The sequence below is a fragment of the Drosophila gunungcola genome (assembly GCF_025200985.1).
Source record: "Drosophila gunungcola strain Sukarami chromosome 3L unlocalized genomic scaffold, Dgunungcola_SK_2 000002F, whole genome shotgun sequence".
Classification (NCBI taxonomy): Eukaryota; Metazoa; Arthropoda; class Insecta; order Diptera; family Drosophilidae; genus Drosophila; species Drosophila gunungcola.
Genome location: NW_026453178.1, coordinates 6,433,165 through 6,458,641, shown reverse-complemented (window position 1 = coordinate 6,458,641; position 25,477 = coordinate 6,433,165). Strand labels below are relative to the sequence as shown.

Here is a 25,477-nt window from a genome sequence, read left to right as displayed (position 1 = left end):
AGATTTGTGTTCTTCCCCCAGAAGCCATAATTTTTTGTGGATGCTGGCTGCTTTTTGTGTGGTCCAAATTTTTTATTTCTTTTTCGCTCATTTCTCAAACGAATGCGTTTTGTTTATAAAACAAAAATAAGTTGCATATATAAGTACATTACCATTTGTTTAAATTGTCTGATCAAAAACAGAATAAATAATAGGTACAAAAATCGCAAATTCAATTGCTCGAAATATTTTGAGAGCAGTGTGGAGTGGTAATTTCAGTTATTTTTGAATTGCAAAACAAAAACGTTTTTCATCATAAAAATAGTAATATTTTAATAAATTACAAAACTGATTAACAAGCTTCAGTTTTAGTTTTAAAAAATAGATGTAAAAAATAAATAAACACGTTTGATGCTCCGATTTAGAAAAGTGTAGGGCTATGACTTTTCCACTGCATATTTATTATTGTCTGATGGTGCTTACAAATATGTCAACAGTTAATGCGTTTGGAAAACATTAGAAGCGACTCTCGTTGGTCATTATCTGGCCGGTCTCTTGATTTTTAAGAGAGAACCGTAGAGTCAAGTGACCGGTTAGGGAGCAATATCTAAAGTTTTACGCTTTTTGCTTTCGCTGCCATTTCTTTTCTTTTCGTTTATTTTCTGTTCATACTGATAAAATGTAAGAAAGAAAACGGAGGGCTGTTTACGCAGCGTGCGATTGATTGAAATTCGACGTCGGCGTCGACGTTGCCGTCGCAATAGTGCTATAATGATCATCGGAGGGAGGGTTCTCCGGTTCGAGTTCGGGATCGTTGGGATCAGTCTTTGGGACGCGCGTTTGCAGTAAAGATCGCGGCAAGGAATTTTTCGAAAACGTTTTTCGTGCCTCTGTTTGTGGTAAAGTTTCTTTTAATCTGTTGAACAGTGATATTAATATTTTTCATTCCACTAAAAGTGTGCTATGAACTGGAAAATACAATATAAAACTGCCTATTAAGTACAGCCTAAAACAAATTGATAAAACGCATTAAATAAAATTTATTTGAATATAAAAAAAAGGTTAAAAACGAAAATATGAAAGTAAAAGTCCAATAACATTTATGCAAGCTCAGCGAAATTAATCTATGAATATTCCCCATGCTAAGCCGTTTTAAATCAACAAAACCTCCAAACGAGCTGGCCATTTATTATGCAGCTTATTAAATTTAAATCTCTTTGTTGTGTTTGCTTATTGGTGTAAAAATCAGCCTGCTGAATGGAAATCGGAGAGATATAGAAAAAGAGCGTGGAGGAAGTCTTTGTGTGGTTGTGACCAAACAGCTGACTTTTTATTTTCGACTCATTTTGTGTTTTTTTGACTTCTGCTCTCTTAAAGGCATTCATTTGGATCTCTTTAGAACTTTTTATGTGCGGGAGAGAGTCATATCAAGCGAATATAATGAATTCAGAATGTTATGCTCCGAGAACCCGCAGACTTTGGTCTTTATAGTTGTCTTGGTTGATTCAATCGTTTAATGTTTTTTGGCTGCATCTCCTGCTACAACTGTTTAATGTAAAAACAATAACATATTGTGTTTCGATTTATATGTCCAGATTATTTTATCATTTACAATTATTCTTTTATAATTATATTAATATATATAGCATTCCTTTCAAACTTTTATATACTGTAATCTTACCATTCTTTTTTATTTGTTAGTTATATATTATATGTTGTTCCCCAGTGTTTTTTGACTGAACTTCAAAATGTATAAGATTGTTTATAAATTTTTTTTTTAATGTCTTTTTCATTGCAAAGTATTTTTTTGTGTAAATATTTATGGTTATGATTGAAAAATTCATAAGACTTTACGTAATTTTTAACTTAGCATTCGATCCATTACTAGGTGTAATTAAAACATTTTAGTAGGGTCCGACGAAACGCTCAAGAGATCCATAAAGATTATGTGTATATATTAGTAGATTGCTCATTTCGAAGTCATTCATAAGTCTGGTTAATTGCTTAACAATTTTTTTCTTATCGGTCAGAAATATTAATCCCCTTACAAGTAGGTTGTACTAACTGGAAATACTTTGTTATATAACATTCACTTCCTCAGCCAAGTACATAGATTAATAGATTGGACTGGTACTTTTTTAATTTTATTGCAGTGATATTTGAGATTTGTTAACTGAAACTACTGAACAGAACTACAGAAACATATGAACAATGCTTGCACTTTTTTCCACAAATCAAAAGGCAATCATTTATTAATAATACATTTATTGGAAAATGTTATTCGAAATCTTTTTTTTACTATCAGAAGCCACAGTAAATTTGTGAAAATTAACGATAAGCTGGTGTTGTGGTCGCCGTGTAGGAATTGATTTTAATTTTTTCATCAAAGAGATTACTTTCAAAACTATTGATATGAGCATCAAAGGCAGAGTCCTGCAGAAAGGAAAAACATATTTGGAATTAAAAAAAATTAATGGAATGAAAAATTCTTAAACAAAGAAATGTGATAGTGGTTAGTAAAGAAATAGTAATTTACTTACTGCTCCCAAATTGGTACTGCGAAATTCGGTCTCGGCTTTTAAAAAGGCGGCCACACCCTCATTAACTTCGGATTTGTTTTTGTTACGAAAGTGTTGGTCAATGTCCTCGCTCATTATTGGGCGGGCACGCCATAACTTTCTATCTCTGGACTGTTGTTTTAATTCCCTTTCACGCTCCTCAACCTGAGCCCTTTCTTTCCGGATCTCCTTACGTTCGTAGTCGATTCGCAACTTAATGGCTTCTATCATAGTGATGGGATCCACCGGAAGTGGTTTGGACGGAATCGGTCCTGCAAAAGCGATCTCCCTAGCGTATTGGTTGAAATTCTCGCGCCCATTCAGACTATCTTGTATAATGCCCGGACAGAAGCGATCCTTTACCAAGGTCTCATGAAACTCATCCTGAATACGCTCGGCTAGACGGTCTTCAGCTTTTTTGGGAAGTTCACCTTACTGTTAATATTTAATCAAATAGAATATCAACTTACGTGTTCTAATGGGCACTCGCATAGATCGGCTTCCCAATGATGTATTTTGATTGGTTTTATCCAAAGAAGTTTGCTGCCAAAACAGATATTTGTTTAAACGAAGGATTCGCCACTTATAAACTTACATTCAAGCACGATCTCTCTGACATCATTCGAGACATGTCCATAAACGTATGATTCCTTGAGGCAGCAGTATTTTCTCGACATACGTCCATACTTCTTTCACAGAGCGTTGATCTTTGATTACAGCAGCTAGATATTTTGCTTTGACCCATAGTCTCTTGACAACGTGATGTCCGATTCATAGAGCCATCACGATAAGCTTCCTGAGACTAGTCAAAAAGAGGATTAAGTGATTTCAAACCAACCTTTATGTTTATAGAAAATGTTTATAAAAGAAAATTAGGTATAATTGGTATAGAAAAACGGAATAAAATTACAAATGTTAATTATTACAAAAACAATTTTTTTGGGAGACCTTTCACTTACTTTTTGACATTGATTTTGACTAAGATTCTGATTCGGTTGTCGACATAATCTAGCATTTTTTAGAGTCTCAGGCGGCAGCATATAACTTGTATTATTAATTTCGGTTTCGTACTGTTTATTTTAGAAAAAAGATTTTTAAAAAATTATATAAAATTTTGCACAATACTAACTAACCTGCATTTGTCGCCCCTGAATTGGCGGTGATTCACATTGTTGTAAATATTATTAAAGCAACGACTTAACTATTAAGTGGTTAAATATGACAGCTTACCTGCGTTTGTCTTCGGAGCGTTTCCGGAGTTTGATCGCACGTTGATCGTGACAACTTTTTTTAAATATATAAATAGATATATTAAATTATATAACAAAACATAACTTACTCTTTGGGGCTTGCAGCCTGAGCTGGAAACCTGACAATTAGAAATCCGTTGATGCCGCGGAGCTTGCATTTGGCAATTTGCTACCGATCGCTGGTGACAGTCACTATGGCTTATCATTGTGCTATTAAGATCTGGTTCCTTTTTAATTGTTGGGAATATCTTATGAAAGCTTAAGGTTATCGTATGAAAGCCACTTACAAATACAATCGCTTCCTCACTTTCCAAAAAAGATTTATTGGACTGCAAAACTTGCTGCTGCGCCTGCTGCTGCTGATGAATTTTTTGCAACAGCATTTGACGTCTTTGAAACTCGCCGTAGTTCATGCCAACTTCAGAGGTATCGTCATAATCGCAAGAAGTGTTATTTCTTGAACTGAAATCCATTACATATCTCTCTGGATAAGGATTTCCGCCTGTTACATTCAAGTCACACTTTGTGGTATCAGATTTATTCGATTTATTAATTGCAGTTGGTCTAGGTGCGCTTTGGGATCGAGTAATATTACGTTGGAACTGCTGGGATGGGGCGATTTGAGATTGAAATTGATATAATGAATCAAGTGGGTTTATCTGCTGTGGCAAAGTCTGATCGTTGGCACTCATTAGAGGTAGGGTATTATTGGGGCACTCCGGCAAATTGCAACATTGCTTAAATTTTGAGATGTACAAATTAAGTGATAAGCACTTAACAATCATACTTACATAGTCGTCGACTTTGTGAATCTATGAATTGATTTTGTAATTTATAAAGCATTAGGATAATATTCTTATATATATATATTTACCACTTTTTCTGTCACTGATGACCCATTCTGTCTGCTGCCACTAAGTATGGGTCGATATTGGGGCATTGAGAACCTATTGATTGTGGGGCAAGGATCGTAGCTGTCCTCGCTACTGGGACAAGTCCTCGGCAAGGCGGCTCTGCAGGGATCTACGGTTGTAGCTGCTGCGTTTAGATTCTGCTGATATCCCAAACAGCGACTGAAGGCCAAAAATAGCTCATCGGGCAGCAGAACAGAATTTCTAACGATGTCCATTCATGGACAGAAAAACATTTATCACAGGCACTTCTTAGATATATCAACCATTCTTGTTTCAAACATTGTCAGAAGAATCTCCAAGCGATTTATACTTACATTAAGAGTTCAGATTTTATGATGTCTGGTACCGTGGATGACAAAATGATTTTTACTTTTTAGAATGAATGTCGGTGTGTGTCAGTATAAAATAAAAATAGTATAATTATTTTGGAGTTGGTTCTGAACTTGTGCAAAATCCTAGTTGCATGAACCTTTTCAAACAGTAATTTACATGGTATTTAAAGTAGAGTTTTTCTGTGATTTTTGACCATTTTGTATTAGAATGTATGCTGCATACACTTATAGACTCAAAACTCGATGCCTGCTTATTGTTTATATTTCCAATATTTGTGAGTTATTTATTTTAAATAAACTATTGGATAGCCATACTTGCACTTATTAGAAATTTCATTTAAATTTATTGTGAACAAGTAAAATACAAATCTATAGAGACGGTTTTGACTTGAATTAAAATATATTTATTTCATTAATTTTCTTATCAAACTTTCTAGTTTCTTAGCCAAAATAAAACAATATTGCTATGCTAAATGTAAATCCCCATTTTCCAGCCCCTGTAGACAATATTCACTTAATTTGCTATTATACGCCCATTATAGTCAGCAATCGGATCGGATGCACCATCCATTATCCTGCGGACTAATTCCTCATCGCTGTCATCTCTCCGGTGTTCGCTTCCGTTTGTTCATTAGGCAAATGCAGCAATTTCAGCTCGACAAACGCCAAATCGTTTGTCTCAGCCGAATCCGCATCCGCATCCGCATCCGTATCCGCATTTGTATTCGTATTTGTCAGTGGGGCCACATCAGCACATCCGCCGGCCCACTTCAAGTGGGCGTCTAGCTGTGCGAGGAATGTGGGCGTGGCATGTGCGTTACGCGTGAAATCCAATTCCCGCAAACTGGACGCCTGGGCGGCAAGGAATCGGAGGAGGGAGCGTACCGCCTGCGGTCGCTGCGGCAACCACTTAACGCTCCCATCCGCCACATCAAAGTGCACCGTCAGCTGCGAGTGCCAGGCGAAGTATTGCAACCGGAATATATCCTCGGCGCCTCTGACGACTGGCATCCTGTCATCCAGTCGACACTGCAGCCGGAGTCCCACAATGCGACAGTTGCGTTGTCCGCGAATTTGCTGCAGGCACGCGGACAAGGTTCCTGTGGCACTACCATTTGCTTTGCCATAATCCAGGTGGCCGTGCCCCGAATTTTGGCACAGAAAAGCCGTCAATTGGCGAAGTCGAGGCAATTGGAAGATCTCAGTGACACTGGCGTTTACCATGCAGGCTGGTAGTTTCAGTGTTTCCAGGTTACTGGGATACTGGGACTTCAATTGTTTGCACTTGCAGTTGCAGCGTAGCTCAAATGTCCTGAGGTTTTGTAGGTTTTTGAACAGCACGTCCAGATCAAAGGGTGTTAAGTCCTCGACCTTTCCCAGGCTCAGGTCCACCAAGTTGGAGCTCAGGTTGGGCAGGTTTTGTATCACAAAACTATTGCTTTTGGTGAACGTTAGTTTTTCTAAGTGGTTGAGGCCTGATCGATGGCCTTTGAGCCACTTCCGGCAACCTTCGCCGGTGCCTGGCAGATTAATCAAGGCTCTTGTTCGCCGGCCCAAATGATCCAATAACTGAGCCTGCTCATCGGGTTCCAGTAGCTTTAATTGATACTCCCGGCGAAAATCAAACTGCTTAGCATATCGGCTGCTCCACAGTCGGTGTACCAGATTGCATAGTCGCTCCTGCTGCAGTTCCATTAATCTCAGTTGGTCCCCCAGCGCAAGATGTTCGCAAATCATCAGCAGACAGTCATCGTTCAGTTCCATTAGCCCCAAAACACGAGGTGGCACTATACGGCCTATGGCTATGGCCGTCCTGAATCGCATCCCAATCGATCTGCTGCCGCCGAGCAAGTTCGACGGACTGAACAGGAAGCGCGTGGCATGTGCCCGCCCGTTTTCTGAGCTATATATGTCTGAGCTATACTGTCTGAACCCCCGTTGCGGCTGAATCAGTGTCGCCTTCGGCGGTTGCATGCAATCGCAGCTGGCAGTGCGTGCAACGCATATGTCCCCGATTGTACAGATCTCGTGGCACAGTGGGTCGAGAGTAGCGAAAAGTGCTCAAAAATAAATATATTATTGAACAAATAAAATTTATAAATACCAATTTGTATATATCTTGTTCTTATATATCGTCATCCCTTAAAGATTTTTTTTTACATTTATCCCCAATACTTTTATTTAAATAAAGAACACAAATTTTAAATGTATATAAATTTTACTTAACAACATATTATTATTTTTTAGAAAAGTTTTTTTTTTTAGTATAAACAAATTGTTTCAGTTGTTTAATCTTCTTAAGTTAATAAAAATCTATAATAATGAATGAAATATTTATCGAAAATATTAGTTTTTGCATTTGTTTTTATATACTGCAGAAAAAATTTTTATGAAAAACAGGGCAAACATTTTGTAGACTATTTTTTGTTTTCGGTTTTTTCTTCAGTCTAATACAAAAATGTATTATAAATAAATAAGAGAAGTAGTCAAACATCCTGAGACCATTAGCCAACTGTACGCACCACCCCCTTTGCTAAGTACTGGTGGTGGTCGATAAGTGCAACCCCTGACAAACTGTCCGCTGGTAAAGAGAGTTCCCAAAGCGGTTCAGGGTGCGGGCGTTCTTGTTTTCCACACTCTCTCCGAGATTGTGCATTATCGCTGGATGAGCGAGTGGGATGGCAAAGAACATGAGATATATGTGAAGACTTCGGCAGCGGGAAAGAGAGTTGGGCTATTTTTGTACATCCCCCACTATAACTCGAACATATGGCCAAGGCCAAGGGGGCGATATGGTATAAAAGTTGGTGGGAGGTGGGGAGGCCAAGTTTCAAGTGGCACAGAATAATAGAAACCTGGATGGAAACAAATCACGATTGTTATTTAATTCGATAATACTTCTGTCGTAAACAAAGAGCTGTCGTGACTGGCCACTGATAGAACGATATTGTTACCCTTTGCACCTATAATAATATATTATTAAAGTTGAAGTGATTTAATCTTGAACGTCAATGTTTTTAAGCATACTGCAATGTAGAAAGATTTTATAGCTTTTTGAGAAATGGCACCTAGAATTATTATAGTGTTTTCCTTGACTCATGAGTCAGTTTTAAAAATAAACTGGATTTTAATTGGGTCTGGAATTCAAAAACAATGTTAGGCAATTTGGGGGACTCAAATTTAAACGAATAAATTGATTTGGACTACAAAATTCTTGGGTAATGTTAAGCGCTGTTTACTAAACCGAACCATGGAAAACTTGCGGTCGCAGGATGAGCAAACGACGAGGACCTCTCCTCCGCTTGCAATGAGGGTCATCCACCTGGACCTCAACGAGGAGGAGAGTCGCCGTCACATGGCTGCCAGTAAATATGGTGGCATCTGCTTCCACGTGGGCATAGCGGCCATGCTCTGTTTGCTGGTAGTTGTGCTGTTTTGTTCGGCGCCCATTGGTGAAAGTGATTCTTTTCGTTCGTCCGAGGAGCGGTATGCCCGGCAACGGCAGGCTTATTTAAATAAGGAGCGACGTCAGCGTATGGGCGGCGAAATCGTCTTAAGTCCGTTGGAGGAGGAAGCCAGTAGTCGGCTGATGGCCATCAAGCAAGTGGATGAAGAAGTGCATCACTTATGGCGGAACTTCCACTCCCAACCGCCACCGCTTCTCAGCCATCTCAACATCAGCGATACGAATCTCTATGCGGCGCTGAAGAGCATGCCAAAAGGTGGACTCCTCCACGTCCACGATTCGGGTATGCTGCGCACGGACATCCTGATCGATCTGACATACCGCGATAATCTGTGGGTCTGTGTAAACTTGGATCAGGACTTCGAGGACTTTCGCTTCTCCAGAAATTTTCCCCACATTCCGCCTACGCAGGATTACCAATGCAATTGGATGCTGATGAGCAACTTCTACGAGTTCGAGACGCTTGACGTTTTCAAGGACAGAATGCGGAAAAGTTTTACTGTCCGGCCGGAAGGTTACGAAAGTTCCGCTGAGATGGCAAGGCATTTGAGACGCCAACAGCGCCTCATCTACGGATTGATCGCATTTCGGCCAATCTGGAGCGATTTCATATTCAGCATGCTGCACGATTTCTACACCGATGGGGTGCAATATGTGGAGTTGCGTTCCTCATTGCCAATCGTGAGTGGGGATAGGGTTTTCAATTTTAATATTAACACTTTAGACTGAAGTGGCTGATTTTTCTTATTACCATTTTTACTTCTTTCTTTTCCTGCATTCTATTTATATTTAAAAGCTTACCTGTTGAGAATTCCAATAATAAATATCTGAATAACTCTAAACGTTTTTGTTTATAAGCCATTTCAGGTTTACTCTAAAAAAGGAGCAAACATTAAATAAAAATGTTGAATTCTTTAATGTTCTTGATAAATGTAGTGATTTTTGCTAATATCATTTCGTAGCTATGCAATTAAAAATTGTAATGGCACATATTTCATTCAAGAAAATGCTGTCAATGATTTTCTTAAATATATGGAAGGCCTTTCTAAAAAGCATTACATATATTCTTAAATGTACAGCACGTAACCAAGAAATTAAACAACAAATAATTTTTATGTTTAAAAAAGCTTTCTGAAAAAACTAAGGTGTTTTTGTTAATTTATAATTATTAATTCAAAATAATTCTGTGAAACATCTTCGATTTCTATACTGATTCTATAATATATATATAATATTCCCTTTTAAATATCCGCGTTAACCCTGCCCTTTAACTAGATGTACGATCTGGATGGCAAAAACTCCACAATTTTGGAGACGGCAGAGGCCATTGTTTCGGTTTCAAATATTTTCAAGGATTCTTACAAAGATTTCTACGGAGTGAAGCTGATCTATACTCCTTCCAGGGACCTTAATGACAGTCGCATGGACGATTATTTAGCCAATGCGCGTCTGCTAAAGGTAGCTGGGAATAAAATCATTTATTTCCTCAATGAAACCTGACCTAATCTTCTTCCCTGATAGTTGCATTATCCCAATTTCTTTGCTGGCTTTGATCTGAATACCTTTGGTGACGAGTGCAATTTACCGCTTTTGGGCCAGGTCACTCAACTTCTGAGGATCAACAAGGATATTGACTTCTATTTCCATGCGGGAGAGTCGCAATGTCCGAACAGCTTAAGACCGGATGCGAATCTTTTGGATGCCCTTTTGCTGGGCAGCAAACGGATAGGAAACTCCGTGAATCTGCCCTTCCATCCGGAGATTATGAAAGGAATGCAAAGCCTTAAAGTGGCCGTGGAGATCTGTCCGCTGTCCAATCATTATCTCCAGTACTTGAATGATTTCCGGCAACATCCGGTGGCTTATTTGATTGCCGCCGGCTTTCCCATTGTGATTGGCTCAGATTATCCGTACTTTTGGAATTCCGCCCCTCTGACCGACGACTTCTATATGGCCTTCGTGGGCTTGGTCAGTGGGTGGGGCAATCTGCGCCTCCTCAAGCAGTTCGCCATGAACTCGTTTTTGTATAGTTCCCTCAGCGAAACGGAGAGGAATGTGGCCGTAACCAAGTGGCGATGCAACTGGAACCGGTGGGTCAGCAAACTTCGTGAACATTAGTAGGGATTCAGATGCCAATAAGTAATGATTGTCTAGAAGAGTTTATAAATTTGTAGTTTTTTTGGGTATAGCAAAAAATAAATGGACCTTAACGGGGGTAAAAAGAGAAATGTTGTTAAGATAATGGTCAAACAAAACCTAAACAAAAAATGATTTTCCAATTTTAGTGGTTGTAAAATACAATGGAATAAAATATAATAAATTTGTGTTTACCTCTGTAAACATGTCTAATTATTTAAATATATTTAGGCGGTCGTAGTCCTAAGTGTTTGATTAAACTATTAAAACCAAAAGAGGCAAGCAATTTTGGGAGAATAAAATAAAAACAATTTTTTTTACTCTGCAGAAGCTTTTAACAGACTTTTGCGAGAAGCTTACAATATATTATTGTCAAAAGATTTAAGTAAAACTCTTGGTAATTAGAATTTGTGATTGATTTAACAATTTACACATTTTCTCTAAGAATTTTTCAACGCATTTCTAAATTTAATTTTTAGTTTTTATTTTGAAGTTTCTGTTTGTTTTTTGTTACCTTATTTAATTCTTTAACTGAACTAGAGACCGCTTTCCGGCTTATCGAGTGTTCCCATAAAATGGCCAACATCGCGGCACTCGAGGGTCGGGGATAAGGCCATGGCAAGGGTTAGGCAATCTAATCTCTGGCTACTCGTAAATCAAGATGCCAGATTGCCCGATGGGCGGCGATTAGCTGAATGGCGGGTTGCCACCCGCACGCGCAATTATCGCCTCGAGATCCGTTGGAACGCGTTTTAAATCAAAGATAATGGCGAACCCCACCAAATCGTTTCAGATAGGGTGCGCCATCGAAACCAAAATCGAAACTCCTCAATCGCCGCAGACGTCAGTCGCAGAGCGGACCTTCAAGCGATCGCACCCTAACGGAATCTACCGCTCATCATGCTGCCCGTCGTCATCCGCCGTAATCTAATCGCCGTGCTCGCAGTGGGCCTGTGCGTCTGTCTTTGTCCGGTGGAATCGCGTACTCGGCCAAAGAACCTGGTCGACAGAAAGCTGGTTACTCTGTACGGCAGTACGCCCCACGTGGAGGCCCTCCTGGGTCCCGGACGTCCCACCCCGGATACCTACAAGACCTTGAGGAGCGCCTTCTTCCGGTACGAGGAGTCCCGCTCCCTGGGCTATGATTTGGAGCTGACCGAACGGGAGACCAAGGCCAATGAGACCATCATGAAGGCCAAGTTGAACGAGTACGAAGAGGGTCTGGTCACCCCCCATCTGTTCAAGCCCGCTCAGCATATATTCGATGTGCTGGACGGCATCCGCAACACTGATCTCTTCAAGCTCCTGAGGAAAATGCCCAAGGGTGCCGTGCTCCATGCCCACGACACGGCTCTTTGCAGCACCCAGGCCATCATCAAGCTGACCTACTACGATAATCTGTGGTCCTGCCAGCAGGACAGTGATCTTGGTTCCACCGCCCTGAGGTTTGCGAAGGATAAGCCACAGGCCCTAGAAGATTGCGACTGGAGTCTGCTCTCCGAGGTGCGATCGAAGTACGGAGCCCAAAAGGTCGATGAGTATCTGGCCGAAAGACTCACCCTGTATCCCACCAAGAAGTTCGAGGACAACAACGCCGCCTGGTCCACTTTCATGACCATATTCAATCTCCTCGACGGTCTTTTGATGTACGCCCCAGTCTGGGCGGATTATTACTACAGTGCGCTGGAGGAGTTCTACGAGGATGGAGTACTGTACTTGGAGTTCCGTTCCGTGGTTCCAACGGTAAGTGCCTTTTAAATTGGTTTGGAAGTTTCAATATGAGAAGATTATTACAAACATGTTAAAAATTTGTATTTTAATATTTTCGGAATTGGTTTAAATATTTGAACATGGAATTAAAATGTAAAAAAATCTTTAATACAAAAAGTGTTAAAGTATTTTGGTGACACTGCTGAAAAACTTTTAAGCATAAGACTTTTTGAATAAAAATACACCGTACATTAAAGTTAAAACACTGATTGCTTAATAGAACAAATCATTGAAATTTGCTTTTCTACCAAATAAATCTAGTCAGTAAGTTTTATGCACATCATTATTATAACTGCTATATATTGAATATTTTTTTTTTTATTTTACTAAAATGAATCTTATATAAATTTTATAAATACCGTTTCTTTCTAAAACGACACGTAACTTATATTCCTGTTTATTCCAGCTTTACGACTTGGATGGTACCCAGTTCACTCCCATGGATACAGTGCGTATATATGTGGAAACTTTGGAAAAGTTCAAGGAGGCTCATCCCGATTTTATTGGTTCCCGAATGATCTACGCACCCATACGGAACACAAATTCGGAGGGAGTAACTGCCTATATCGAAACGCTGAAAGAGATCAAGGTGAACTTAATGTGCATTAACCTAAAATAGTTATCTTAAAATATTTTATTTTCCTTTTGACAGGACAAATACCCCGACTTTGTGGCTGGCTTTGATTTGGTGGGCCAAGAGGAGTTGGGACGCCCTTTGAGGGACTATATCGATGAGCTACTGTCCATACCCGAGGAAATTGACTTTTATTTCCACGCTGGAGAGACGAACTGGTTCGGGTCGACTGTGGATGAGAATCTGATCGATGCCATTTTGCTGGGCACGAAGCGTATTGGTCATGGGTTCGGACTGGTCAAACATCCGGTGGTTCTGGACATGCTGAAGAAATTGAACGTGGCCGTTGAGGTCAACCCGATTTCGAATCAGGTGCTCCAGCTGGTCACCGACTTCCGCAACCATCCGTGCTCGCACTTCTTTGCCGATGGCTATCCGGTAGTTATTTCCTCGGACGATCCGTCCTTCTGGAAGGCCACGCCCCTGACGCACGACTTCTACATTGCCTTTTTGGGAATTGCCTCGCAGCACTCGGATTTGCGACTGCTCAAGAAGTTGGCCCTGAACTCCATTCAGTACAGTTCGCTGACGGGAGATGCCCAGTTCGAGGCTCTGGAGAAGTGGCAGGTGAAGTGGGACCAGTTCATCGCCGACGTGAATGAGGAGGCCTCCAACCGGGGATCCCCCAGCCAGCATCTCGATTGACTAGCACGGGTGGTGGCAGCGCTTCTGGTCGCGTTCTCCCTGATGACCTCTGACCTGTGGCGCTAGTCGGACAAACCCCCTCCACTTGCTGCACCTGCTGCACCTCCACTACAACTCCATTTCCGGCATTGCATCCTCATCCGCATCCAGTCAGAGCCGTGTCCATGCCCACATCCTCGATATCTAACCCATTGTTTTAAGCTTCTTGTTATCGACTAGTCCTTAGTTAGACCTAGGCTAATACTTTCTGTTAACCCATGAGATTCTGTGCCGTGCCCCTGAAACGGTTAAAGGCTCAAAATCCGAAGAAAACGAAAGCAATAAAGAACCCGTTTTAGTCGTAGCCCAAATAAGAGTGCATGCAATTTATGTTCAAAGCTTAAAGCTCAAAGAAACCTGAACGTAATCGTAATGAGTTAGCCAGCCAAGCGGGTTCGAAACACTTAAGGATGCGTACGTGAAGTGAAAAATAATTATAGAAAAAGATCAAAAGATTAAATGGCATTTACCAGAAGTGTTAAGGGAAATATCACTTTAAAAGATGGTCTTGCGAAAATGGTGGTTATATATTATATAATTTGAAATAGAAAAATTATAATTATAGCTAAAGGTGACATAAAACCAGTTTTTATATCTTATAATAAAAAAATATATATATGTATATATCATATTATATATTATTATTATCAGAACTTGACCTTAGTCCACCACTCTAAGAATCTCCAGGAATCGAAACGGACTGCTCTTTCTCCTGCGTAACCCATATATACAGACACATATCAAACTCTTTTCCAACCCATAATCTTGAATTAGCAGTCACGTTGCCATCTCCATCGGAGGAGTGCACTCGAGGCTTTGCCCGCATAAATCTCTCATTGCCTTTGGCTGTGTCGAGTACGCAGAAAAGTGGATGCGAATTTTAATGAATATGCGCTATATGGTCGTTGGGGCCATGGCCATCCATAACCACCCATCACTCAGCCTCCTTTGAGCTGCGGATCGAGCCATCCGAGTGCTGCGAATGTTTCAATTTTACGTGCCACTGTTTAGTGCTGCGGCTGCCGGCACAGGATTCGATTTTGATTCGGCTAACGCCCGTAATGAGCTGGCGAAGTTTTATGGGCCGCTGGCGAATGCAGTTGGGTTGGTCCCACAAACATGTATGCCACCATAAAATTGATGGGCCTGTGTAATGCTGTGCGTATAAGGTACTCAGTGTTGCCCGCTCTTCCTAATCAACCAATTCTGTTTAGCTGGAAAAAAGCTAGATAAATGAAGAGAAAAACAAAACGTTTCAATATAACATAAGTTTTATAACACATTTCGTTTTGCAGATTTTAATGATTAATATTTTTATTTTTATAGTTCTCAATGGTATAAATATATATTGTTCACCCACAATCGCTTTTAGGCCTACTAAAATGTAACTTATTACTTGAAATTTGTGATTCCCTTAAAATTGAAGACCAAATAGGTAGTTTTGTCAATGAAATGGCTAAAATGACAGCACTATTGCTGTATCTACCGCCGCCCGTGGCAGCCTCATCAATTTGATGTCATGCACATTTAATGTGGTGTTGAGGGCGCGCGGATGCATAAAAAACCAAAGTCCGCGATCCAACGAGGCTCATAAATTACTAATAAAAGCCGCTTGTGTGTGTGCAGTTGACGGTGTGGCGGCTTTAGTGTGTTAAAGCGGAAATGCGTTGGCCGCCATTTTGTGCGTGCGATGTAGGGCTTGGGTGGATTGGCTATGACGATGACGATGGCGAAGCGCTAACAAATGTGCGGCCTATTGACACATTCGGCGTGACACATTTCGCAGGGTAAATAAATTGTGTAAATCCTAACCAAATTCTCCGTGAAACCCTTGGCCCAAAAGGAATGGTGAGCCAGGGGAATGCAGGGAAATACGATGGCTAACACCATTCGCAGAGCCTCGACCAAATGCGAAACGATTGGGTACTCCACGGCCTCGGTGATACGGTCTCTGAGGAAGCTCACTCCGACGGCCTTTAAGACACTGCGCCGGGCACTCGCCAAGTTGGAGCATCTGGGCACCATGGGACAGAAGCTTAGGCTCAGCGATCGGGAACAGGAGGCCAACAAGATCATAATGGCAGTCAAGAAGGAGGAGATCTCTAAGGGCATACTAGATCCCAGCCAGTTTACGCCTGGCCAGCACATTTTTAAGACCCTGACCGAGATCCGGAAGTCGCCGATCTTCAATCTGATCAAGCGGATGCCCAAGGGTGGGGTGCTCCATGCCCACGATACGGCGCTTTGCAGCACGGAGTATCTCATAGGTTTGACCTATCGCAAGAATCTTTGGATCTGCACGACGGAGGAGGGCTGCAAGGCCATTGCCTTTCGGTTCTCCAAAGAGAAACCCACCCAGAAGCCGATGGAGGAATGCAATTGGGAGCCCATGGCCGAGTTTCGGGATCGGCGGGGCGAAGAGAATGTGAACCGATACTTCAGACGCCGCTTTAGTATGTATCCTTTTTCTAAATTTATTTCGAATAATCAAGCCTGGGCACACTTCATGGGCATCTTCATTCTGCTGGACGGTTTGCTCTGCCACGCCCCCGTTTGGGCTGACTACTACTACAACGCCCTCAAGGAGTTCTCCGAGGACGGGGTGCAATATCTGGAGCTGCGATCGCTGCTTCCCCGACTCTACTGCATCGATGGCGACATGCTCACCATCCGGGATACGGTGGCCATTTATGAGTCCGAACTGGAACGCTTCAAGGCCGACCATCCAGATTTTATCGACTCCAAGCTGATCTATGCCCCGCTACGAGGTGTCGAGCCCAGTGTGGTCGAGCAATATGTTCAGACCGCTGTGGAACTTAATGTAAGACTGTTGATTATGAATTACAGATGAACTTTCAAAACTCAGATATTACTAATTTAAAGTATCCATAAAAATTGAAATATTATTTTAATGAATTTTTGGCCGCTGGTAGTGTTTGGCTCTATAACTGTTCCATATTTATAATCAACTATTTGATTAGTTTTAATGTTATAAGCGATTTTGCCATCTATACTTTAGCATATTTATATTCTTCTATTAATTTGAATGCAGTGTTAAAACAAAACCTTGAATGAAATATTTTTTGTGCCTTGCCATTCTTTGTAATAATTGGCACAAATATTAAATATACAAATTAAATTAAATAAAATAAATAAATTAAATAATAAAAACCTAGTTTTAATTATTGCGCAATATAATGAAAACTAAATTCCAAATTATTGTTTCCCCTTGTACAGAAAGAATTTCCAAACTTTATGGTGGGCTTCGATCTGGTGGGCCAGGAGGAGCTGGGACGACCGCTGAAAGATTTTGTGGAGCCGCTGCTCAAGATGCCCGAACACATAAACTTTTATTTTCACGCCGGTGAGACCAACTGGTTTGGATCGCCCATAGACGAGAATCTGGTGGACGCCATTCTGTTGGGCAGCAAGCGAATTGGCCATGGATTCGCTCTGACCAAGCATCCGATGGTAATGCGAATGGCCAAACTCCTGGACATCGCCATCGAGGTCTGCCCCGTGTCCAACCAGGTGCTCCAACTGGGCGTGGACTATCGTAACCATCCGGCGGCGCTCCTCCTGGCCGCCAATGTGCCTGTCGTCATATCCTCGGACGATCCATCCTTCTGGCGCTGTGCGCCGCTGTCGCACGACTTCTACTTCGCCTTCCTGGGCATTGCGCCGATGAAGGCGGACCTGCGGTTCCTCAAAAGCCTGGCCATCAACTCCATCCGGTACAGTGCCCTAGAAGGCGAGGAGAAGCGGTTGGGCTACGCCAAATGGGAGAAACTGTGGGATAAGTGGATCGACGACGTGGTGGAGAAGAAGGGTAGTTAGTATATGTGCCTGTACCTTCCAAATCAATAACACACAAGTACATATTATATTTTCGCATTTAATTTATTTGAATTTCGCCTGCACACTAATAACTCTGACGCTAGCTAAGAGTTGACTTACATCGATACAATTGATATGGGTGATGGCTAAGCTTCGCTCGTCACACGACCTAAATCAGAGAACTCGTTTCGGGATATTTTCGGGGGATATGTGTGGTTGGGGGTCTAACGAAACTATGGCCAGGATTACCCTGGCTTTGTCCATTTACATCCAGCTAAATTCTTCGTTCAAGCAGAGTTTTAGGCATACGTGTAGATCTGAATACATGTGAGTATATAGCACAGTTATAACTTGAATACACACGAATTTAGCATTTGCTTAAGCCTTTTACTTCTATGTCTTTAAAAATTACTATTACCATGTACGTTATTATTGGGCAGCATTCCATTCAAATGATTTTCTGAAAATTTCTCTTTCTCTTTTTCTTTTCCCTTTTCCCTTTTTTCTTGCGTTTTTGTGTATAGATGCTTGCAAAAATATTTGTAATATTCGGCCTGTGTTTGTGGTTTGCCCTTGGTTTAGTACTAACCCTATCGTGTTCACATAACTAAACTTACTGCCTCGATATGTTCAAATCCTAAGTATAACTTGCATCGCCTTTCCAATTTTCCTTTACAATCTTAACCATCCATGGGGCCTTAAGTATCGCTATGCTGTACAAATCTTAAACTCTACTCTTCTATACTTTTCTAAATCTCAGCTCTCGGCAGATCGAGTTTTACTTCAAGCGTGCGAATTGTGTACGCTATGTGAGTTGCTGCCAGTGCTGTTGATGTTGCTGCTGCTGCTGTTCATGTTGCTGGCGAAGTTTTTCGGCCTTCCAACTGGATTCGCCCACGCTCAGCGGATAGGGTATAATATCCGGCTGTTGTTCCGAGGACATGTTGTCCACATCGTTGTGGTCGATGTTGTTACTGTTGTCGGCCACATCCTCTTCGTTGTCCTTGTTGTTGCCGCCATTGTTGTTGGTCAGCTCATTTGGTTCGCCATTAATTTTGTGGTTCCGGCCTTGGTTATTGTTTTTGTTATTGTAATAACCATATTTATTTGTGTTAGACATATTGTCGTTGCTGTTGCTGCTCATGTTGCTGCTGACCGCGTTGCAATTCTGTGGGCGAGAAATTAAGGGAGAGTCAGAAAAAAACATGCAATTTTTGTATTAATTTGTGTAGTGAAAATACTTCGTTTTCATGAAAACCTAATTAAAATCTTGTCTCTTATTTTATTAAAAAACGTCGGTTGATTTGGGAATTATTTGACATGCAGCCAAAGCTGACACTATTAAAGTTTTTAAATACAACAAAAAGAAAGCAAACGTTTTTCAAAATTCGGTTTTTGTTTCAAAACTAAATTAATTGTTTTCGAACGATCAGGGATGGATGGTATAGGTTGCCAGCTGTCTCATTTTGGCAAAGTTACAACAAAAAGACTCTTCAGAAATAATTTTGTTTGAAAAATCGCCAGAAATCCCAAAAAACACATTAAAAACTTGGTTTTTGTGTTAAAACCCTGGGAAATAATGGTCAAAATGTGGAATGTCATACACCGTGGAATTCGTAATAAAATTTCCAATCGAATGGCATTCACAGCTAAATTTTTTTCAGAATTTCAAAAATCTGCAAAAAATTATGATGTACCCCCTTACAAAAATATCAGAAATTTGGACAAAAATACATTTATTAAAAAACGTTTTTCAAAATTCGGTTTTTGTGTCAAAACAAAATTAATTGTTTTCGAACGATCAGGGATGGATGGTATAGGTTGCCAGCTGTTCAAATAAGCAACTCCTTTGACTATGTGTCTTTTTTTGGCAAAGTTACAACAAAAAAACTCTTCAGAAATAATTTTGTTTGAAAAATCGCCAAAAATCACAAAAAAAACATTAAAAACTTTTTTTTTGTGCCAAAACCCTGGGAAATAATGGTCAAAATGTGGAATGTCATACACCTTTGAATTCGTAATAAAATTTCCAATCGAATGGCATTCACAGCTAAGTTTTTTTCAGATTTTCAAAGTTCTGCAAAAAATGATGATGTACCCCCTTACAAAAAAGTCAGAAATTTGGACATAAATAAATTTTTCAAAAAACGTTTTTTAAAATTCGGTTTTTGTGTCAAAACTAAATTAATTGTTTTCGAACGATCAGGGATGGATGGTATAGGTTGCCAGCTGTTCAAATAAGCAACTCCTTTGACTATGTGTCTTTTTTTGGCAAAGTTACAACAAAAAGACTCTTCAGAAATAATTTTGTTTGAAAAATCGCCAGAAATCCCAAAAAACACATTAAAACTTGGTTTTTGTGTTAAAACCCTGGGAAATAATGGTCAAAATGTGGAATGTCATACACCGTGGAATTCGTAATAAAATTTCCAATCGAATGGCATTCACAGCTAAATTTTTTTCAGAATTTCAAAAATCTGCAAAAAATTATGATGTACCCCCTTACAAAAATATCAGAAATTTGGACAAAAATACATTTATCAAAAACGTTTTTCAAAATTCGGTTTTGTGTCAAAACAAAATTAATTGTTTTCGAACGATCAGGGATGGATGGTGTAGGTTGCCAGCTGTTCAAATAAGCAACTCCTTTGACTATGTGTCTTTTTTTGGCAAAGTTACAACAAAAAAACTCTTCAGAAATAATTTTGTTTGAAAAATCGCCAAAAAATCCCAAAAAACACATTAAAACTTGGTTTTTGTGTTAAAACCCTGGGAAATAATGGTCAAAATGTGTAATGTCATACACCTTTGAATTCGTAATAAAATTTCCAATCGAATGGCATTCACAGCTAAGTTTTTTTCAGATTTTCAAAGTTCTGCAAAAAATGATGATGTACCCCCTTACAAAAAAGTCAGAAATTTGGACATAAATAAATTTTTCAAAAAACGTTTTTTAAAATTCGGTTTTTGTGTCAAAACTAAATTAATTGTTTTCGAACGATCAGGGATGGATGGTATAGGTTGCCAGCTGTTCAAATTAGCAACTCTTTTGACTATGTTTCTCATTTTGGCAAAGTTACAACAAAAAGACTCTTCAGAAATAATTTTGTTTGAAAAATCGCCAAAAATCCCAAAAAACACATTAAAAACTTGGTTTTTGTGTTAAAGCCCTGGGAAATAATGGTCAAAATGTGGAATGTCATACACCGTTGAATTCGTAATAAAATTTCCAATCAAATATCATTCACAGTTAAATTTTTTTCAGATTTTCAGATTTCTGCAAAAAATTATGATGTACCCCCTTACAAAAAAATCAGAAATTTGGACATAAATAAATTTTTCAAAAAACGTTTTTTAAAATTCGGTTTTTGTGTCAAAACTAAATTAATTGTTTTGGAACGATCAGGGATGGATGGTATAGGTTGCCAGCTGTTCAAATAAGCAACTCATTTGAATATGTGTCTTATTTTGGCAAAGTTACAACAAAAAGACTCTTCAGAAATAATTTTGTTTGAAAAATCGCCAAAAATCCCTAAAAACACATAAAATACTTGGTTTTTGTGCCAAAGCCGTGGGAAATAATGGTTAAAATGTGGAATGTCATACACCGTGGAATTCCTAATAAAATTTCCAATCAATGGCATTCACAGCTAAATTTTTTTCAGATTTTCAAATTTCTGAAAAATATGAGAAATTTGGACATAAAAAAGTTTTCAAAAAACGTTTTTTAAAATTCGGTTTTTGTGTCAAAACTAAATTAATTGTTTTGGAACGATCAGGGATGGATGGTGTAGGTTGCCAGCTGTTCAAATAAGCAACTCATTTGAATATGTGTCTTATTTTGGCAAAGTTACAACAAAAAGACTCTTCAGAAATTATTTTGTTTGAAAAATCCACAAAAATCCCAAAAAACACATAAAAACTTGGTTTTTGTGCCAAAACCGTGGGAAATAATGGTTAAAATGTGGAATGTCATACACCGTTGAATTCGTAATAAAATTCCAATCGAATGGCATTCACAGCTAAATTTTTTTTAGATTTTCAAATTTCTGCAAAAAATGATGATGTACCCCCTTACAACAAAGTCAGAAATTTGGACAAAATATTTTTGTTAAAAAACGTTTTTCAAAATTCGGTTTTTGTGTCAAAACTAAATTAATTGTTTTAAATCGATCGGGGACGGATGGTTTAGGTTGCTAGCTGTTCAAAAAAGCAACTCTTTTGACTTTGGGTCTTATTTTGGCAAAGTAAGAACAAAAAGAATCTACAGAAATTATTTTGTTTGAAAAATCGCCAAAAATCCCAAAAAACACATTACAACTAGGTTTTTGTGCCAAAACCATAGGAAATAATGGTCAAAATGTGGAATGTCATACACCGTTGAATTCGTAATAAAATTTCCAATCGCATTAATATAGCTTTAAAACTGGGAGACTAGCTTGCATAGAAACGGACATGGCTAGATCGACTCTCCTAGTGATGCTGATCAAGAATATATATACTTTATAGGGTCGGAGATGTCTCCTTCACTGCGTTGTAAACTTCTGACTGAAATTATAATACCCTCTGCAAGGGTATTATAAAAAGAGCAGGTACTTAAGTGTATGTTTTTGATTGCATTTTGTTTTATATTTAAAGATTTAAAATGTAGTTTTTAAATTTAAACTGTATTTTAAGAAATATTTCAGCCTACTTGTAAAATTTTTTTTACTGTATTGATAACATAATATCGCTATCATTTATAGAATATTTGTTTTGGTCGATTTATTCAAGTGGTCGCTGCATGTGGGACAGATAAGGTACCACAAGTACCGCAAAATGCACTTGAACTACTTGTAACTATTGCATTAAATACACAAGCAATCGTTTTCAAAGAAAATTTATAATAACTGCAACTACATTATATGTAAATATACACGCATAATATATGTTATAAATAAAGAATGATTAGCTGAAATTTGATAGCTTTTGGTAAATCTAAAAAGACAGGGAGCTCTGAAGGAAATATATAACAAAAAGTGTCAGTTTCAATAATGATAATAATAACCGCAAAAAGGCACGGACTAATTTGATAAGACATACAATGCAAAATTAACCTATATAAGGCTGAATTTAAAAGCACTGGGTCACAATTTGCATTTTTAAAAGCAAAGCAACCAAGTTCAAAGACCATGAGTGGCTGTACAGAAGAAATTACTTTTGCAAAAACCAAGGAGACCACGAGGATCGCGATCATCGGAGCTGGAGTCTCAGGAATTGCGACTGCCACTAGGTTGCTGGAGCAGGGATTTAAGAACATCACACTTTTCGAGTCGGAGGATCGCATCGGAGGACGCATTAACACGATCCCCTTTGCAAATAACGTTATCGATCTGGGAGCTCAATGGTGTCACGGGGAACAGGGAAACGTGGTCTTCGAGAAGGTTAAGGACCTGGATGTCCTTGATAGGTCAAATGACTATGGCTTTCACTTTGTGCGCTCCAACAAGGAAATCCTTTCCGATGATCAAGCCAAGGCTATTAAGAAATTTCTGCTGGAATATGAAATAACACCCGATTGTGAGGGATCCGTAGGCGATGACTTGAGCCAAAGCTATTGGAAGGAGGTGGACCAGCAGTTGGTTGCCAACGAAAAGACCATTGCCAAGGAGGCACTGGACTGCATGAAGAAGCACCTCTGCAGTGAGGAAGCCTGCGATCATCTGTACGAACTATCGCCTCGAAACTTCTCGAATTTTGACGCTAGCGACGGCGATCAGAATCTCAGTTGGCGACAAAAGGGCTACTGGAAGTTCTTGAGTCTTTTGCTGAACGCCAGCGAGGATCATCCCGGTGATCAGGGACTTTTAAAGGGACATGTGCACCTCAACAAGCGCATTACCGAGATTAATTGGGCAGGAGACGGTGAACTGACCCTACGCACATGGAACGGTCAGATAGTCTCGGTGGATCACGTCATCTGCACCGTCTCCCTGGGAGTTCTTAGGGCAAAGTACCAGAAGCTCTTCGTGCCAGCTCTTCCGGCTGCCAAAGTGAGGTCCATTGAGGGTCTCAGGCTGGGCACCGTCAACAAGTTCATCTTGGAGTTCGAGGAGCAGCCAATGCCGGAGCACATGAGAAGCTTCGCCTGCCTGTGGCTGGAGGCCGACCTCAAGGAGCTGCGAGGCGGCAAATACTTCTGGCTGGAGGGCATCGTTGGCTTCCATCGCGTGGCGAGTCAACCGCTTCTGATGGAGGGCTGGATCATCGGGGCCCATGCCCGGTATATGGAAACCCTGCGAGAGAAAAACGTTCTCGAAGGCCTGCAATGGTTCTTCAGAAAGTTCCTCACATTCAGCGTGCCCCATCCCAAACACTTTTTGCGCACTCAGTGGCACTCCAATCCGAACTTTCGGGGCAGCTATAGTTTCTACCCCACATATGCTGATGAACTGCGCACGGGACGTACGGATTTGGGTTCCCCATTGATGAATGTCTCTGGAAGACCCAGGATTCAGTTCGCCGGAGAGGCTACGAGCCGGAATCACTTCGCCACGGTACATGGAGCCACTGAGACCGGATGGCGCGAGGCCGATCGTCTCAATGAATTCTACAAGGGACGAGCCGAAAACTAAAATAATGACTATAAGGACTACACAATTCAAGCTCTACAAAAAATTCAGAGACAGAAAAAAAATCTCGAAACCTATTTTAAAATAGTTTGATTCTTTATAAGCCACAAATTTTTGGATGGCTAGACAATTTAGCCGCAATTTCCCAAAAGAAAAATAAGCTTGGTTCTTCGTTATTTTTTTTATGACTTACCAACTAATTTAAATAATTTAATAAATAAAGAACCAGCCAAAAATATTGGTTTTATTACTAATAATCGAATCGAATCTTAACATTTCAAATTTCTTTCATCTGAGGACAGTACAGAACTATAATTTTAAGGAATTTAATCTAGTCAATTGAAGTGTGTGTCATCATGCTTTCGCACGACGGAATCCCAACTAAACCCATTTAATCCCGACGCAAGTTAGTTAGTTGTACAATTAAGCCGAATGTACCACTCCCAGCTATGTCATGAGTGCCAGCTTCAACTGTCAGCCACTCACTATCCCCATCTCGATGAACGTTCGCAGTTCCCTCACCGTTGCCATTGCAATCAGCAAACACAGAGAAATACTTTGCCAGTCATAACAACCATTACCTGAGCTATAACACCAGTTCGACAAAGAACAGGAACAGGACGACTGCCCTGCCGGCTAGGCAAATGTGTGTCCTTTGGTCAAACAGAGACTTGTTTAACATTGCCACTCGAGGAGTCACGAGCACGTGGACGAACATGGATACACTTAACAAAAAAAACCACATATAATACAAGAAAATTGTCTTTAAAATCAACGAATAGATCCTTTAATTTATATTTAATTTTTGAATGGATTAACGACAGTTTATGTTCAGAAAACCCTTATTAGTATTCTGTCCTTAAATTCATTTTAATTATTAAAAACACAATAAGACTGTTTCACAAAGTAAACGTAATTTCGGTAATGCAATGGCAATTAAGTCTATATTTATTTCCATTTAATTTATTTTTTTAGTTCGACCATCTTAGCTCAAGGAATTCAGGTGCTTTATTATAAAAATAAACTTTATTTTCATCATAATATAATATAAATTCAAAACAATGTTAAAACTAAAAGATATTGTAGATTCGCAGAAGAAAATAAAGCCCATTCATAAAAAAATCCTTGCAAAAATTATTTTTTAGAGAGTATTCCTTTTTATTGTTCTCTTCATCTGTTAGAAAAACCACGTATCCGGCTGGCTAGACACCGAAGGCAACGGCACCAACGACTGAAGCTCCTGCAGCGCATTAACCGAGGGATCGGCACTGGGATTGGAACACGGAAGGGGGCAGGGCAGGTTCAG

At 39.8% G+C, this 25,477-nt stretch overlaps 7 protein-coding genes across 14 annotated transcripts in view; 4 read left to right on the top strand and 3 right to left on the bottom strand.

Moving 5' to 3' along the window:
• Positions 1-734: 734 nt before the first annotated feature.
• LOC128257251 (adenosine deaminase 2-A) lies at positions 735-14,037 on the top strand. Of its 2 annotated transcripts, none has more exons than XM_052988196.1 (4): positions 735-878; positions 11,433-12,378; positions 12,812-12,994; positions 13,058-14,037. In XM_052988196.1, the coding sequence occupies exons 2-4, from the start codon at positions 11,536-11,538 to the stop codon at positions 13,682-13,684; spliced, it is 1,653 nt and encodes a 550-aa protein (XP_052844156.1). In that variant the 5' UTR covers positions 735-878; positions 11,433-11,535; the 3' UTR covers positions 13,685-14,037. The 2 variants fall into 2 exon arrangements, with proteins under 2 accessions (XP_052844156.1, XP_052844155.1); XM_052988195.1 differs by having other exon boundaries at positions 796-878; positions 11,429-12,378.
• LOC128257249 (uncharacterized) lies at positions 2,108-5,314 on the bottom strand. Of its 7 annotated transcripts, none has more exons than XM_052988190.1 (12): positions 5,016-5,309; positions 4,662-4,946; positions 4,579-4,599; positions 4,075-4,392; positions 3,877-4,014; positions 3,768-3,821; positions 3,671-3,706; positions 3,497-3,607; positions 3,133-3,339; positions 3,008-3,080; positions 2,520-2,950; positions 2,108-2,412 (listed from the first exon to the last, which is right to left on the bottom strand). In XM_052988190.1, exons 2-12 carry the CDS (start codon positions 4,914-4,916, stop codon positions 2,308-2,310), a joined length of 1,749 nt encoding a protein of 582 aa, XP_052844150.1. In that variant the 5' UTR covers positions 4,917-4,946; positions 5,016-5,309; the 3' UTR covers positions 2,108-2,307. The 7 variants fall into 7 exon arrangements, with proteins under 7 accessions (XP_052844150.1, XP_052844151.1, XP_052844147.1 ...); XM_052988191.1 differs by having other exon boundaries at positions 4,075-4,389; XM_052988187.1 differs by having other exon boundaries at positions 2,109-2,412; positions 4,075-4,524; positions 4,662-4,949.
• Positions 5,417-7,076, bottom strand: LOC128257252 (uncharacterized). Its single transcript, XM_052988197.1, has one exon. The coding sequence runs from the start codon at positions 7,005-7,007 to the stop codon at positions 5,616-5,618; it is 1,392 nt and encodes a 463-aa protein (XP_052844157.1). The 5' UTR covers positions 7,008-7,076; the 3' UTR covers positions 5,417-5,615.
• On the top strand, positions 8,112-10,731 carry LOC128257250 (adenosine deaminase 2). The gene is made up of 3 exons (XM_052988194.1): positions 8,112-9,180; positions 9,775-9,957; positions 10,021-10,731. The coding sequence occupies exons 1-3, from the start codon at positions 8,284-8,286 to the stop codon at positions 10,615-10,617; spliced, it is 1,677 nt and encodes a 558-aa protein (XP_052844154.1). The 5' UTR covers positions 8,112-8,283; the 3' UTR covers positions 10,618-10,731.
• A 1,203-nt stretch (positions 14,038-15,240) lies between the features above and the next one.
• On the top strand, positions 15,241-17,592 carry LOC128257122 (adenosine deaminase 2). The gene is made up of 2 exons (XM_052987956.1): positions 15,241-16,544; positions 16,961-17,592. Exons 1-2 carry the CDS (start codon positions 15,585-15,587, stop codon positions 17,558-17,560), a joined length of 1,560 nt encoding a protein of 519 aa, XP_052843916.1. The 5' UTR covers positions 15,241-15,584; the 3' UTR covers positions 17,561-17,592.
• Positions 17,593-17,617: 25 nt separating this feature from the next.
• LOC128257119 (CCN family member 2) overlaps positions 17,618-25,477 on the bottom strand; it is a 59,263-nt gene continuing 51,403 nt past the window's right edge. The window contains exon 10 of the mRNA XM_052987953.1: positions 17,618-18,728. Within this exon, the coding sequence (XP_052843913.1) occupies positions 18,366-18,728 (363 nt within the window). The 3' untranslated portion in view covers positions 17,618-18,365. The remainder of the gene's footprint in view (positions 18,729-25,477) is intronic.
• LOC128257118 (spermine oxidase) lies at positions 22,599-24,348 on the top strand. Its single transcript, XM_052987952.1, has one exon. It carries the CDS (start codon positions 22,732-22,734, stop codon positions 24,172-24,174), a length of 1,443 nt encoding a protein of 480 aa, XP_052843912.1. The 5' UTR covers positions 22,599-22,731; the 3' UTR covers positions 24,175-24,348.

Excerpts from the sequence above, each read along its gene's own strand:
- LOC128257252 (XM_052988197.1), bottom strand. The coding sequence starts at position 7,007 with ATGCAACCGCCGAAGGCGACACTGATTCAGCCGCAACGGGGGTTCAGA.
- LOC128257122 (XM_052987956.1), top strand. The coding sequence starts at position 15,585 with ATGCAGGGAAATACGATGGCTAACACCATTCGCAGAGCCTCGACCAAA. Across the intron at positions 16,545-16,960 it reads AGACCGCTGTGGAACTTAAT|AAAGAATTTCCAAACTTTAT; the intron begins GTAAGACTGTTG and ends CCCCTTGTACAG.
- LOC128257249 (XM_052988187.1), bottom strand. The coding sequence starts at position 4,916 with ATGGACATCGTTAGAAATTCTGTTCTGCTGCCCGATGAGCTATTTTTG. Across the intron at positions 4,525-4,578 it reads TTCACAAAGTCGACGACTAT|CAATGTTGCAATTTGCCGGA; the intron begins GTAAGTATGATT and ends TCAAAATTTAAG. Across the intron at positions 3,608-3,670 it reads TTCAGGGGCGACAAATGCAG|TACGAAACCGAAATTAATAA; the intron begins GTTAGTTAGTAT and ends TAAAATAAACAG.
- LOC128257118 (XM_052987952.1), top strand. The coding sequence starts at position 22,732 with ATGAGTGGCTGTACAGAAGAAATTACTTTTGCAAAAACCAAGGAGACC.
- LOC128257251 (XM_052988196.1), top strand. The coding sequence starts at position 11,536 with ATGCTGCCCGTCGTCATCCGCCGTAATCTAATCGCCGTGCTCGCAGTG. Across the intron at positions 12,379-12,811 it reads TCCGTTCCGTGGTTCCAACG|CTTTACGACTTGGATGGTAC; the intron begins GTAAGTGCCTTT and ends TGTTTATTCCAG. Across the intron at positions 12,995-13,057 it reads AAACGCTGAAAGAGATCAAG|GACAAATACCCCGACTTTGT; the intron begins GTGAACTTAATG and ends TCCTTTTGACAG.
- LOC128257250 (XM_052988194.1), top strand. The coding sequence starts at position 8,284 with ATGGAAAACTTGCGGTCGCAGGATGAGCAAACGACGAGGACCTCTCCT. Across the intron at positions 9,181-9,774 it reads TGCGTTCCTCATTGCCAATC|ATGTACGATCTGGATGGCAA; the intron begins GTGAGTGGGGAT and ends CCCTTTAACTAG. Across the intron at positions 9,958-10,020 it reads CCAATGCGCGTCTGCTAAAG|TTGCATTATCCCAATTTCTT; the intron begins GTAGCTGGGAAT and ends CTTCCCTGATAG.